The sequence below is a fragment of the Ranitomeya variabilis genome, chromosome 3 (assembly GCF_051348905.1).
Source record: "Ranitomeya variabilis isolate aRanVar5 chromosome 3, aRanVar5.hap1, whole genome shotgun sequence".
In the NCBI taxonomy this organism is placed as follows: Eukaryota; Metazoa; Chordata; class Amphibia; order Anura; family Dendrobatidae; genus Ranitomeya; species Ranitomeya variabilis.
Window position 1 is genome coordinate 705,416,739 of NC_135234.1, and position 13,284 is coordinate 705,430,022.

At 46.0% G+C, this 13,284-nt stretch overlaps 3 protein-coding genes across 3 annotated transcripts in view; 2 read left to right on the top strand and 1 right to left on the bottom strand.

Moving 5' to 3' along the window:
• STARD13 (StAR related lipid transfer domain containing 13) overlaps positions 1-13,284 on the top strand; it is a 530,489-nt gene that overhangs the window by 227,477 nt on the left and 289,728 nt on the right. The gene's annotated exons all lie outside the window — the stretch shown is intronic.
• LOC143817577 (uncharacterized) lies at positions 818-10,883 on the top strand. The gene is made up of 9 exons (XM_077299070.1): positions 818-1,882; positions 1,955-2,044; positions 2,128-2,199; positions 2,336-2,419; positions 2,506-2,651; positions 8,418-8,494; positions 8,576-8,732; positions 8,859-9,478; positions 10,879-10,883. Exons 2-9 carry the CDS (start codon positions 2,000-2,002, stop codon positions 10,881-10,883), a joined length of 1,206 nt encoding a protein of 401 aa, XP_077155185.1. The 5' UTR covers positions 818-1,882; positions 1,955-1,999.
• On the bottom strand, positions 10,608-11,442 carry LOC143818543 (uncharacterized). The gene is made up of 2 exons (XM_077299823.1): positions 11,041-11,442; positions 10,608-10,927 (listed from the first exon to the last, which is right to left on the bottom strand). The coding sequence occupies exons 1-2, from the start codon at positions 11,391-11,393 to the stop codon at positions 10,897-10,899; spliced, it is 384 nt and encodes a 127-aa protein (XP_077155938.1). The 5' UTR covers positions 11,394-11,442; the 3' UTR covers positions 10,608-10,896.

A 13,284-nucleotide genomic window follows, 5' to 3' on the forward strand; every position in this document is an offset into this window, starting at 1 on the left:
CCTGGCTGGGCTAACATCCCTAGTCTTTTTGTAAGGCTCTTTAAAGCTGTTTTTTCCTATTTTTTTTTTTATTTAAAAAATGAGCCTCAGGAGGTCTTTAATTTAAAAAAGAAATCAATTGTCTCAGATTGGCTGCAGAGGTCAAGTGATGTCCCTTGCCAGAAAAAGAAGCAAGGAAGCTCATGGTGAAGAGAGAGTTAGGAGACGGTCTTTTCCGGCTTAGGCCTCTTTCACACTTCAGTTTTTTGACATCAGTCTCAAACCGCCATTTTCCTCAAAAAACGGATCCGTTTTTTTTTCGACGGATCCGTTTTTTCCCCCATAGACTTGCATTAGCGACGGATTGTAACGGATGGCCATCCGTTCTATCCATCATACGACGGATCCGTCGAAATTTGGCGGACGTTGTCTAGACATCGACGGACTTTGTAACGTTTTTTGTCGCCGCCTAATTAACGGTCCGCGACGGATCTGTCGCGTCCCTTATTTTATAGAATGGGCGCCTATGGGCGACGGATCCGTCGCGATCCGTTTTTTTGCGGATCCGTCGCTCCAATCCGTTTTTTTCAACTGAGCATGCTCCAAAAAGTTGCTACTTTTCCTAGACAACCCCAAAACTATATAAACAGTACAGGTGGGCCTCATTTTTCAATGTGCCATCAAGAGAGAACACAGATTCTGCCAGCAAGACAGCAAGAGACATCCTGCCAGCAAGAGACATCCTGCCAGCAAGAGAGATCCTGCCAGCGAGAGAGATCCTGCCAGCGAGAGAGAGATCCTGCCAGCGAGAGAGAGATCCTGCCAGCGAGACATACCCTGCCAGAGAGACATACCCGCTAGCAAGAGAGACCCTGCCAGAGACTGCTATGTGAGTACTGCCATCCAGCGTGTGTGTGTATGCCGTGTGATGTGTGCCAGACCGCCTGCCTGCCTTACGTTTTTTATTTTTCATACTGTGCTGGTATTTTTAATGGCTGTGATGTGACGTGTGTGTGTGTGTGTATGTTTCTAAATGCTGCATGTTCTGCATTTTTTGGTGATTAATTTTAATACATTAACATACTGTACTGGTATTTCACATAAAGAGCAGTGTAGCTCCTACTTTCCAACCAAAAAAAAAGAAAAAGAAAAAAAATTTGTAATAAAAATTACACAAAAACTGTCCGTAGTATGATTTCAATATAAATTTAAAACTGGTCTACATTCAATAAAGGTGTTTGAGGTTCTATATATAAATGCAGAATGCAAACCTTTGGTATACAAAATGTTAGCTGGTTATAACTAGGGTAACCATAATTAGCATTTTTGGGTATTGGTATTTTAACTTTGAATGAGGGAATTTTTTGTATAAGGTTGAAACTGTCTCTGGACGAGGGGGTGGGTAGGTTTACCAACATGCAGCCGACGCCTGATCTGAAATAAAGAGCTGAAGATCCAGTGGTGACGTCATCACTATCATAGAGCTTTCAGCATTTATCAGCTCCGCCTCCTGATCACATGACGATGACGTCACCACAGGTCCTTCAGCTCTCAGCAGCTCAGTCCTGGTTGTGTGCTGCTCGTGTTCTCTGTTATCAACCTGCAGCAGATTTCGTGTTCCTGCTGTTCTGGTGAGATGTGGAGAGAGGACCAGAATGTGATATGGATGGGCAGAATGCGGAGTCGGATGGGCAGAATGCGGAGATGGATGGGCAGGATGTGGATTTGGGTGGAAAATATGTTGGCGGGGGGGCCCCATTTGGAAGTTCGCACCGGGGCCCATAACTTTGTAGTTACGCCACTTTATAGTAGCTTAGAACTGTCTTTATACTTGCAGATTCTAGGGACCAAGGAACTAGGGACCAAGACGACGCAGGCAGACCCCACAAAGTTTTGAAAACATGTAAGTATAAAGTCCCGAAAAGCTGCGTCTATCCTTTTGTATAGTAGCTTATAACTCTCTTTATACTTGCAGATTCTAGGGACCAAGGGACTAGGGACCAAGACAGAGTCAGGCAGAATGTCTTCATCTGAGAGCCCCCCCTCACATCGTCAGCCACCTGAGGTTTTTTTTTTATTCCTAAATTTTTTTGGGTACATCTCTGTTAATGTTTTTGAACCCTATATGCATTTATTCTGTTTTCACAGGAAGATGAAGCAGAGGAGCTTCATGAAGGAGACGGGCAGGGTGGAGAAATGAGCGGAGCGGGAGCGCATAGTGTAAGTTTTGCAGAGACAGATCCTCACATAAAACACACTACACTCAACACAAACATTCAGCACAGCACACACACAGTACATATGCCTCCATCCAAGCACATAATTTATTTATTATGTATTTATTTTTTTTTATTAGTCTTCACAATCCGGGCCTCGACGTAGAGTTTCTCAAAGCACCTCCCATAGTCGTCGGAATGCTAGGCGCGGCAGTCACCGAAGAGTAAGTTCCTTTTTTGGTTTGGTGTTTAGCAAACTGTAAAATTCATGTGTTATAATCTTTCCCTTTTTATTTATTTTTTTTAAAAGGCTTCACAGCGTGCTCCCGAACAGGATGAGGAAGAGGAGGAGGGCATAGATGTGGACACCCTCATCCAAGCGGTCCAAAGTCGGGAGCCGCTATGGAAGATGTCGGACCGCCGCCATGCTGACCAGTACGTCACCCGACGGCTGTTGTGAATTTGCTTTTTGCTCCCTCTAGTGGTTACTAGTTTTTTGACTCTGGTTTTTCTGTCATTCCTTTTATCCGCACCTGGGTCGTTAGTTAGGGGTGTTGCTATATAAGCTCCCTAGACCTTCAGTTCTATGCCTGGCAACGTAGTTATCAGAGCTAGTCTGCTGTGCTCTTGTCTACTGATCCTGGTTCCAGTTATATCAGCTAAGTCTGCCTTTTGCTTTTTGCTATTTGTTTTGGTTTTGTATTTTTGTCCAGCTTGTTCCAAATCTATATCCTGACCTTTGCTGGAAGCTCTAGGGGGCTGGTGTTCTCCCCCCGGACCGTTAGACGGTTCGGGGGTTCTTGAATTTCCAGTGTGGATTTTGATAGGGTTTTTGTTGACCATATAAGTTACCTTTCTTTATTCTGCTATCAGTAAGCGGGCCTCTCTGTGCTAAACCTGGTTCATTTCTGTGTTTGTCATTTCCTCTTACCTCACCGTTATTATTTGTGGGGGGCTTCTATCCAGCTTTGGGGTCCCCTTCTCTGGAGGCAAGAAAGGTCTTTTGTTTTCCTCTACTAGGGGTAGCTAGATTCTCCGGCTGGAGCGTGTCATCTAGAATCAACGTAGGAATGATCCCCGGCTACTTCTAGTGTTGGCGTTAGGAGTAGATATATGGTCAACCCAGTTACCACTGCCCTATGAGCTGGATTTTTGTATTCTGCAGACTTCCACTTTCCTCTGAGACCCTCGCCATTGGGGTCATAACAGTTTGCCAGGCCTGTATTAAATGTTTAATGCGTTGCAGAAGAGGGATTATAAGAAAGAAGATTCTGAGTTTTTTTTTTTTTTTTTTTCTTTCTTCTTCCCCTTTACCTCAGAGTGGCTATGCTTGCTGCAGACATGAATGTCCAGACCTTGATTACAAGTGTGGACCAGCTGGCTACTCGTGTGCAGGGCATACAAGACTATGTTATCAGAAATCCTAGGTCAGAACCTAAAATACCGATTCCTGAACTGTTTTCCGGAGACAGGTTTAAGTTTAGGAATTTTGTGAATAATTGTAAATTGTTTTTGTCCCTGAGACCCTGTTCATCTGGAGACTCTGCTCAGCAAGTAAAAATTGTTATTTCGTTCTTACGGGGCGACCCTCAGGATTGGGCTTTTTCGCTGGCGCCAGGAGATCCGGCATTGGCTGATATTGATGCGTTTTTTCTGGCGCTCGGTTTACTTTATGAGGAACCCAATCTTGAGATTCAGGCAGAAAAGGCCTTGCTGGCTATGTCTCAGGGGCAGGATGAGGCTGAAGTGTATTGCCAAAAATTTCGGAAATGGTCCGTGCTGACACATTGGAACGAGTGTGCACTGGCCGCTAATTTTAGAAATGGCCTATCTGAAGCCATTAAGAATGTTATGGTGGGTTTTCCCATTCCCACAGGTCTCAATGATACTATGGCACTGGCTATTCAAATTGACCGGCGGTTGCGGGAGCGCAAAACCGCAAATTCCCTCATGGTGTTGTCTGAACAGACACCTAATTCGGTGCAATGTGATAGAAAAACCGCAAATTCCCTCATGGTGTTGTCTGAACAGACACCTGATTTAATGCAATGTGATAGAATCCTGACTAGAAATGAGCGGAAAATTCATAGACGCCGGAATGGCTTGTGCTACTACTGTGGTGATTCTACACATGTTATCTCAGCATGCTCTAAACGTATAGCTAAGGTTGTTAGTCCTGTCACCGTTGGTAATTTGCAACCTAAATTTATTCTGTCTGTAACTTTGAATTGCTCACTGTCGTCTTATCCTGTCATGGCGTTTGTAGATTCAGGTGCTGCCCTGAGTCTTATGGATCTGTCATTTGCTAAGCACTGTGGTTTTACTCTTGAACCATTAGAAAATCCTATTCCTCTTAGGGGTATTGATGCTACGCCATTGGCAGCAAATAAACCGCAGTATTGGACACAGGTTATCATGTGCATGACTCCTGAACACCGCGAGGTGATACGTTTCCTGGTTTTACATAAAATGCATGATTTGGTTGTTTTAGGGCTGCCATGGTTACAGACCCATAATCCAGTCCTGGACTGGAAGGCTATGTCAGTCTCAAGTTGGGGCTGTCGTGGTATTCATGGGGATTCCCTGCCTGTGTCTATTGCTTCTTCTACGCCTTCGGAAGTTCCGGAGTATTTGTCTGATTATCAGGATGTCTTCAGTGAGTCTGAGTCCAGTGCACTGCCTCCTCATAGGGACTGTGACTGTGCTATAGATTTGATCCCAGGCAGTAAGTTTCCTAAGGGAAGACTGTTTAATCTGTCGGTACCTGAACATACCGCTATGCGTTCATATATCAAGGAGTCTCTGGAGAAAGGACATATTCGTCCGTCTTCTTCCCCCCTTGGTGCGGGATTCTTTTTTGTGGCAAAAAAGGACGGATCTTTGAGACCTTGTATTGATTATCGGCTTTTAAATAAGATCACTGTCAAATTTCAGTATCCTTTACCGCTGTTGTCTGACTTGTTTGCCCGGATTAAAGGTGCCAAGTGGTTCACCAAGATAGACCTTCGTGGTGCGTACAACCTTGTGCGCATTAAGCAAGGTGATGAATGGAAAACCGCATTCAATACGCCCGAAGGTCATTTTGAGTACTTGGTGATGCCTTTTGGGCTCTCCAATGCGCCTTCAGTTTTTCAGTCCTTTATGCATGACATTTTCCGGAAGTATCTGGATAAATTTTTGATTGTTTATCTGGATGATATTTTGGTTTTTTCTGATGATTGGGATTCGCATGTGGAGCAGGTCAGGTTGGTCTTTAAAATTTTGCGTGAAAATTCTTTGTTTGTCAAGGGCTCAAAGTGTCTCTTTGGTGTACAGAAGGTTCCCTTTTTGGGGTTCATTTTTTCCCCTTCTGCTGTGGAGATGGACCCAGTCAAGGTCCGAGCTATTCTTGATTGGACTCAGCCCTCGTCGGTTAAGAGTCTTCAGAAGTTCTTGGGTTTCGCTAACTTCTACCGTCGTTTTATCGCTAATTTTTCTAGCATTGTGAAACCGTTGACGGATATGACCAAGAAGGGCTCCGATGTAGCTAACTGGGCTCCTGCTGCCGTGGAGGCTTTCCAGGAGTTGAAGCGCCGGTTTACTTCGGCGCCTGTTTTGTGCCAGCCCGATGTCTCACTTCCCTTTCAGGTTGAGGTGGATGCTTCAGAGATTGGAGCAGGGGCCGTTTTGTCGCAGAGAGGCCCTGGTTGCTCTGTTATGAAACCTTGTGCCTTTTTCTCCAGGAAGTTTTCGCCTGCCGAGCGAAATTATGATGTGGGCAATCGGGAGTTGTTGGCCATGAAATGGGCATTTGAGGAGTGGCGTCATTGGCTCGAGGGTGCTAAGCATCGTGTGGTGGTCTTGACTGATCACAAAAATCTGATGTATCTCGAGTCTGCTAAACGCCTTAATCCGAGACAGGCCCGCTGGTCATTGTTTTTCTCCCGCTTTGATTTTGTTGTCTCGTATTTACCAGGTTCAAAGAATGTGAAGGCCGATGCTCTTTCTAGGAGCTTTGTGCCTGATGCTCCTGGAGTCGCTGATCCTGTTGGTATTCTTAAAGATGGAGTTATCTTGTCAGCTATTTCTCCGGATCTGCGACGTGTGTTGCAGAGATTTCAGGCTGATAGGCCTGAGTCTTGTCCACCTGACAGACTGTTTGTCCCGGATAAATGGACCAGCAGAGTCATTTCCGAGGTTCATTCCTCGGTGTTGGCAGGTCACCCGGGAATTTTTGGCACCAGAGATCTGGTGGCCAGGTCCTTTTGGTGGCCTTCCTTGTCAAGGGATGTGCGGTCATTTGTGCAGTCCTGTGGGACTTGTGCTCGAGCTAAGCCTTGCTGTTCTCGTGCCAGCGGTTTGCTCTTGCCCTTGCCTGTCCCGAAGAGACCTTGGACACATATCTCCATGGATTTCATTTCTGATCTTCCGCTATCTCAGGGCATGTCCGTTATCTGGGTGATATGTGATCGCTTCTCCAAGATGGTCCATTTGGTTCCTTTGCCTAAGCTGCCTTCCTCTTCCGATCTGGTTCCTGTGTTTTTCCAGAACGTGGTTCGTTTGCACGGCATCCCTGAGAATATTGTGTCAGACAGAGGATCCCAGTTCGTTTCTAGGTTCTGGCGATCCTTTTGTAGTAGGATGGGCATTGATTTGTCGTTTTCGTCTGCTTTCCATCCTCAGACTAATGGACAGACGGAGCGAACCAATCAGACTTTGGAGGCTTATTTGAGGTGTTTTGTCTCTGCTGATCAGGACGATTGGGTGACATTCTTGCCGTTGGCTGAGTTTGCCCTTAATAATCGGGCTAGTTCCGCCACCTTGGTTTCGCCTTTTTTCTGCAACTCTGGTTTCCATCCTCGCTTTTCTTCGGGTCATGTGGAGCCTTCTGACTGTCCTGGGGTGGATTCTGTGGTAGATAGGTTGCAGCGGATCTGGAATCATGTGGTGGACAACTTGAAGTTGTCACAGGAGAGGGCTCAGCGCTTTGCCAACCGCCGCCGCGGTGTGGGTCCCCGACTACGCGTTGGGGATTTGGTATGGCTTTCTTCCCGCTTTGTTCCTATGAAGGTCTCCTCTCCCAAATTTAAACCTCGTTTTATTGGGCCTTACAAGATATTGGAAATCCTTAATCCTGTATCTTTTCGTCTGGATCTTCCTGTGTCGTTTGCTATTCACAATGTATTTCATAGGTCCTTGTTGCGGCGGTACATTGTGCCTGTAGTTCCTTCTGCTGAGCCTCCTGCTCCGGTGTTGGTTGAGGGCGAGTTGGAGTACGTGGTGGAGAAGATCTTGGATTCTCGCCTCTCCAGGCGGAGGCTTCAGTACCTGGTCAAGTGGAAGGGCTATGGTCAGGAGGATAATTCCTGGGTGGTCGCCTCTGATGTTCATGCGGCCGATTTAGTTCGTGCCTTTCATGCCGCTCATCCTGATCGCCCTGGTGGTCGTGGTGAGGGTTCGGTGACCCCTCACTAAGGGGGGGGTACTGTTGTGAATTTGCTTTTTGCTCCCTCTAGTGGTTACTAGTTTTTTGACTCTGGTTTTTCTGTCATTCCTTTTATCCGCACCTGGGTCGTTAGTTAGGGGTGTTGCTATATAAGCTCCCTAGACCTTCAGTTCTATGCCTGGCAACGTAGTTATCAGAGCTAGTCTGCTGTGCTCTTGTCTACTGATCCTGGTTCCAGTTATATCAGCTAAGTCTGCCTTTTGCTTTTTGCTATTTGTTTTGGTTTTGTATTTTTGTCCAGCTTGTTCCAAATCTATATCCTGACCTTTGCTGGAAGCTCTAGGGGGCTGGTGTTCTCCCCCCGGACCGTTAGACGGTTCGGGGGTTCTTGAATTTCCAGTGTGGATTTTGATAGGGTTTTTGTTGACCATATAAGTTACCTTTCTTTATTCTGCTATCAGTAAGCGGGCCTCTCTGTGCTAAACCTGGTTCATTTCTGTGTTTGTCATTTCCTCTTACCTCACCGTTATTATTTGTGGGGGGCTTCTATCCAGCTTTGGGGTCCCCTTCTCTGGAGGCAAGAAAGGTCTTTTGTTTTCCTCTACTAGGGGTAGCTAGATTCTCCGGCTGGAGCGTGTCATCTAGAATCAACGTAGGAATGATCCCCGGCTACTTCTAGTGTTGGCGTTAGGAGTAGATATATGGTCAACCCAGTTACCACTGCCCTATGAGCTGGATTTTTGTATTCTGCAGACTTCCACGTACCTCTGAGACCCTCGCCATTGGGGTCATAACAGACGGCTATGGGAGGAAGTGTGCAATGCTGTGATTGATAACTGGGAGGAACTCGATGCTGGGGCCCAGGATCTAGCACGTAAGTATTCACAGTTCATTAACGTGTGTTAGCATGATTTAATGTGTTGTATAGTAACCAATTTTTGCTTTCTCTTTCCAGGTAACAGGGTAATCGTGCGGTGGCGGTCACTGAGGGATCGCTTCAAGAGGGAGTTCAATAAGGAGATGCAGTCCCCGAGTGGATCTAGAGGACGCAGGAGCAGGTATAAACATTCCAGAGCCCTGTCGTTCCTCCGGTCGACGCTGCTGAGCAGAAGGTAAATATTCAACACCACAAGTTTTCAGTCAAACTGTTAAAATGTGTAACCTTCTATTTTTTTGGGCAGCAAGGGCAATTGTAATATCAAGATACTAATTTTTTATTTTTGTTTCTTCTTTAACAGTACTGTCTGCAGCACTCGGGAGCCTGCATCAGAGTTGCACCCCTCTGGAGCGATCCCTCAGGGGTCTGCCACCGGGGACCACGTCGGCCCTTCTGTGTCTGCACCTTCCCTTTTGTGTAATCCCTCGGCCCAATCCACCAGCGCTGGAGCAGCAGGGTGGACTTCGTCACTTGAAGCTGCAGGTGATGAGTTAGAGTTCCCTTTACCCCACCCCTCTGACACTGCCGCAACATCTAGACCACCTTTGGGGTCAGGACGGCAGCGCCAGAGAGGTCAGGAAAGGAGCTATGCTCCTGAATTTTTGCATTTGAATGCGGCCTTCCAGAATGCCATCAAGCTTTTGGGTGAGCAAACGTCTGCTGGTTACAATATGCTTCACAAATGCATATTGGAACTCAGCAGTCGTCTGGATAGGATGCAATCAGATGCAAACCAGTCACCAAGACACTGCTTTTTTCAGTCAGTCCTCAGGCACCTGGAGAATCTAACTCCTGACCTGCAGATGCATGTGATGCAAGGCTGCCACACTGCTCTAGTGCAGGCATTTTCCCAAGCCCCTCCACCCACCCTTCATGTTTCAACACCTTTCCCCTCTCAAGTCGCCGTCTATCCTCCCGTCAGTCCTCCTCCCGTCCGTCCTCCTCCCGTCCGTCCTCCTCCCGTCCGTCCTCCTCCCGTCCATCCTAATTCTACTCCTTCGCCATACCTTTCTTCCCCCCTCAGTATTTCCCAGTTCCTACCTTCCCCTTTCCATTCTTCCCCTTTAACTTCACCGTTCCCAAACCCACCAACACCTTCACCATACCTCCCACAAACCACATCTGTACCTCAACTCCCTTCCCAACCTCGTGTTTTCACCACCCATTCCACTTCTGTTCCTCCCCGTGATGTCCTGTCCCCCCCTATCGACGTGGCCCGCCCTGTCAGCCCCTCCGCTACTATCTCCACCCCAAATTATGAGAACCTTTAAAAAATTTGTGTAAATAAATAAAACTTTTTGTGGTTTAAAAACAATTTTATTGTCTCTCTTTTTTAAAAAAAAAAAAACTGTATTAAAACCACCAAGGTTATGGTAATAGTAAACATTACAAAATGTTTAAAGGGTACCGGTACAAAACATACAAAATACTGCAAGGTTAACCAAAAAAAAAAATGGTATTTTTACAAGTTTGAAAAAAAATTTTTTTACACCATTTCATACTGCCAGTCAACTGATCCTGCAGGAGACATGAAGTAGTCTGCAAACTTGTCCCGCATTCTGGAGACTGCTACTGGACTGCGAAAAGTTGTGTTGTGGTAGTCCGGCAAGGTGCTTTCTGACACATTATCCTCCAGGGAAACATGTTCTTTTGATAAAACAAAATTGTGAAGTACCACGCAAGCCTTCACCACATCATCGACAGTTTCAGTCTGCAGTTTAATGGCAGTTAGTAGCACTCTCCATTTGGCAGTTAGGATGCCAAAAGCACATTCCACTACTCTGCGTGCTCTGGTTAAACGGTAATTGAAAATTTTCTTCCTCTGGGTCAGTCCACTACTTCCAAAGGGTTTAAGCAAATGTGGGGAAAGCTGGAAGGCATCATCTCCAACGCAAACAAATGGTAACGGTGGACCGGTGGTTCCAGGGAGAGGTCTAGGGAGGCAGAAAATCAAATGTCTCTCCGTACAACCGACGCCCCATTGGTGAACTTTTAAAAATCTGTGAGTCATTTGCGCGTCCATACGCACCGATATCCACAACGATGAACTTACAGTGTGCGTCGGCTATGGCCATCAAAACAATTGAAAAGTATTTCTTATAATTGTAGAATTCTGATCCAGAGCCAGAAGGTTTGACGATCCTTATATGTTTCCCATCAACTGCGCCGACACAATTTGGGAACTGGCATATTTGTTGAAAATTTTGTGCAATCTCCAGCCACCTCTCCTGTGATGGCTCTGGAATATATTCCGCTTGTAAGCACTCCCACAGTGCCCGGCAGGTATCTCTGATGATCCCGGAAATGGTGGATATCCCAAGCCTAAACTGAAAATGTAGCTATGAGAACGACTCTCCAGTTGCAAGGAATCTGTTAACAAAAGGAAAAGACAATAATTAATAAAAACTTCAAAAAACATCATTACAGTTATAAGTCTGATGAATGAGAATAATTAAAAAAAAATAAATAAATAAATAACTTACCGAATAGTCACCATGAGACGCTCCGCTGGTGATATGGAGAAACGCATCTGGGTGTCTCGTCTCCGTATACAGTCTTCCACATGACCCAATAAGATTTCGAAATTTTCAGCCTTCATCCTCACATAGTTGAAGAACTTCTGAGGGTTTTCTCTCAGTTCAATGTAAAGTGTTGAATAAACACCACGGGTCATGCGTTGGGCTGTGATGGGATGGATCCACAGCCTTCTCTTCCGCCGCTGCCGCAGGATCCGCAGGCTTTCCTCCTCCTTGTCCCGAACGATGACTGCCAACCGATTTGCCTCAAAAGTAAAATCCGCACATATGTTCGCTATGTTTGCCAGTACTTGCTCCATCGCTGCCACTTTCTCTAATAAACCCTTTCAAAGATGTGATGTAAATACACAGTATACATACACTCACCGGCCACTTTATTAGGTACACCATGCTAGTAACGGGTTGGACCCCCTTTTGCCTTCAGAACTGCCTCAATTCTTCGTGGCATAGATTCAACAAGGTGCTGGAAGCATTCCTCAGAGATTTTGGTCCATATTGACATGATGGCATCACACAGTTGCCGCAGATTTGTCGGCTGCACATCCCAAAGATGCTCCATACAAGGCAGGATGGATCCATGCTTCATGTTGTTTACGCCAAATTCTGACCCTACCATCCGAATGTCGCAGCAGAAATCGAGACTCATCAGACCAAGCAACGTTTTTCCAATCTTCTACTGTCCAATTTCGATGAGCTTGTACAAATTGTAGCCTCAGTTTCCTGTTCTTAGCTGAAAGGAGTGGTACCCGGTGTAGTCTTCTGCTGCTGTAGCCCATCTGCCTCAAAGTTCGACGCACTGTGCGTTCAGAGATGCTCTCAGGCCTACCTTGGTTGTAACGGGTGGCGATTTGAGTCACTGTTGCCTTTCTATCAGCTCGAACCAGTCTGCCCATTCTCCTCTGACCTCTGGCATCAACAAGGCATTTCCGCCCACAGAACTGCCGCTCACTGGATTTTTTTTCTTTTTCGGACCATTCTCTGTAAACCCTAGAGATGGTTGTGCGTGAAAATCCCAGTAGATCAGCAGTTTCTGAAATACTCAGACCAGCCCTTCTGGCACCAACAACCATGCCACGTTCAAAGGCACTCAAATCACCTTTCTTCCCCATACTGATGCTCGGTTTGAACTGCAGGAGATTGTCTTGACCATGTCTACATGCCTAAATGCACTGAGTTGCCGCCATGTGATTGGCTGATTAGAAATTAAGTGTTAACAAGAAGTTGGACAGGTGTACCTAATAAAGTGGCCAGTGAGTGTAGTTTTCCAGTAGTTTCCAGTAGCCAATCACATTGAGATCCTCCCCTTTTAAAAAACGGATCCGTCAAAAAACAGATCCAACGGATGCAAAAACGGATGAAACGGTTCCGACGGATCTGTTTTTTTAACGGATCAGTATAACTGATCCGTCACAAAAACGGATCCGTTGGAACCGTTTTTCCAAAATTTTTGACGGATCCGTTGATCCGTCACGATGTCGGAGGTGACTGACGACAAACGACTGAAGTGTGAAAGAGGCCTTAGACTACACAAGTCCACTGCCAATCTACTCTCTTCCTCTTCCAGCAGGGGATGTCACATGACCACTTAATTTAATCAATGGCCACTGATTGGCTGCAGTAGTCATTTACTGCCCGAACTGTTAGAGACCGTCTCCTCGCTTTCTCTTCCCAGTCACTGTCCTCCCAGTGTCCTCCTTTCCTCTTTTGTCAGGGACATCATGTGATTGCTGCAGCCTATGAGCAGCCGTGATGAAGTTTTCCCAAGCTTCTCGTAGCAAAAAGTCAACGAAAAATAAACAGCACACGGATGCAATATTTATATTATTAAGACAAAACCTAAGATATAAACAAAATTAACATATGCCCTATTGTAAGTACAGTAAATAAGTTAATTGGGGCACAGGAACGAGGCTGTGAACCCGGCACTGTCTTCTCTTCACCCTGACACCCTCTCTACTAGACGGATATTTTTCCCATGTATGTTGTGCTGTTGCACTCACTCTGCACTTGGCTGGACACCTCTGCTACATGTGTGTCCTTGGACCGGGATCAGTAACACACACCAGGAGAGCTTGTGTTCTGTTCACCAGGTTTGGTTTTACTATACAGTTCAGATACATTCGTATACAGCATACAGTACGGGGCAGAGCCCCCTGCGTTTGATGTTCCCATAAAGCAGTACACCTCAAG

Excerpts from the sequence above, each read along its gene's own strand:
- LOC143817577 (XM_077299070.1), top strand. The coding sequence starts at position 2,000 with ATGTCTTCATCTGAGAGCCCCCCCTCACATCGTCAGCCACCTGAG. Across the intron at positions 8,495-8,575 it reads TGGGGCCCAGGATCTAGCAC|GTAACAGGGTAATCGTGCGG; the intron begins GTAAGTATTCAC and ends TTCTCTTTCCAG. Across the intron at positions 8,733-8,858 it reads TCGACGCTGCTGAGCAGAAG|TACTGTCTGCAGCACTCGGG; the intron begins GTAAATATTCAA and ends CTTCTTTAACAG.
- LOC143818543 (XM_077299823.1), bottom strand. The coding sequence starts at position 11,393 with ATGGAGCAAGTACTGGCAAACATAGCGAACATATGTGCGGATTTTACT. Across the intron at positions 10,928-11,040 it reads CGTCTCATGGTGACTATTCG|ATTCCTTGCAACTGGAGAGT; the intron begins GTAAGTTATTTA and ends TTTTGTTAACAG.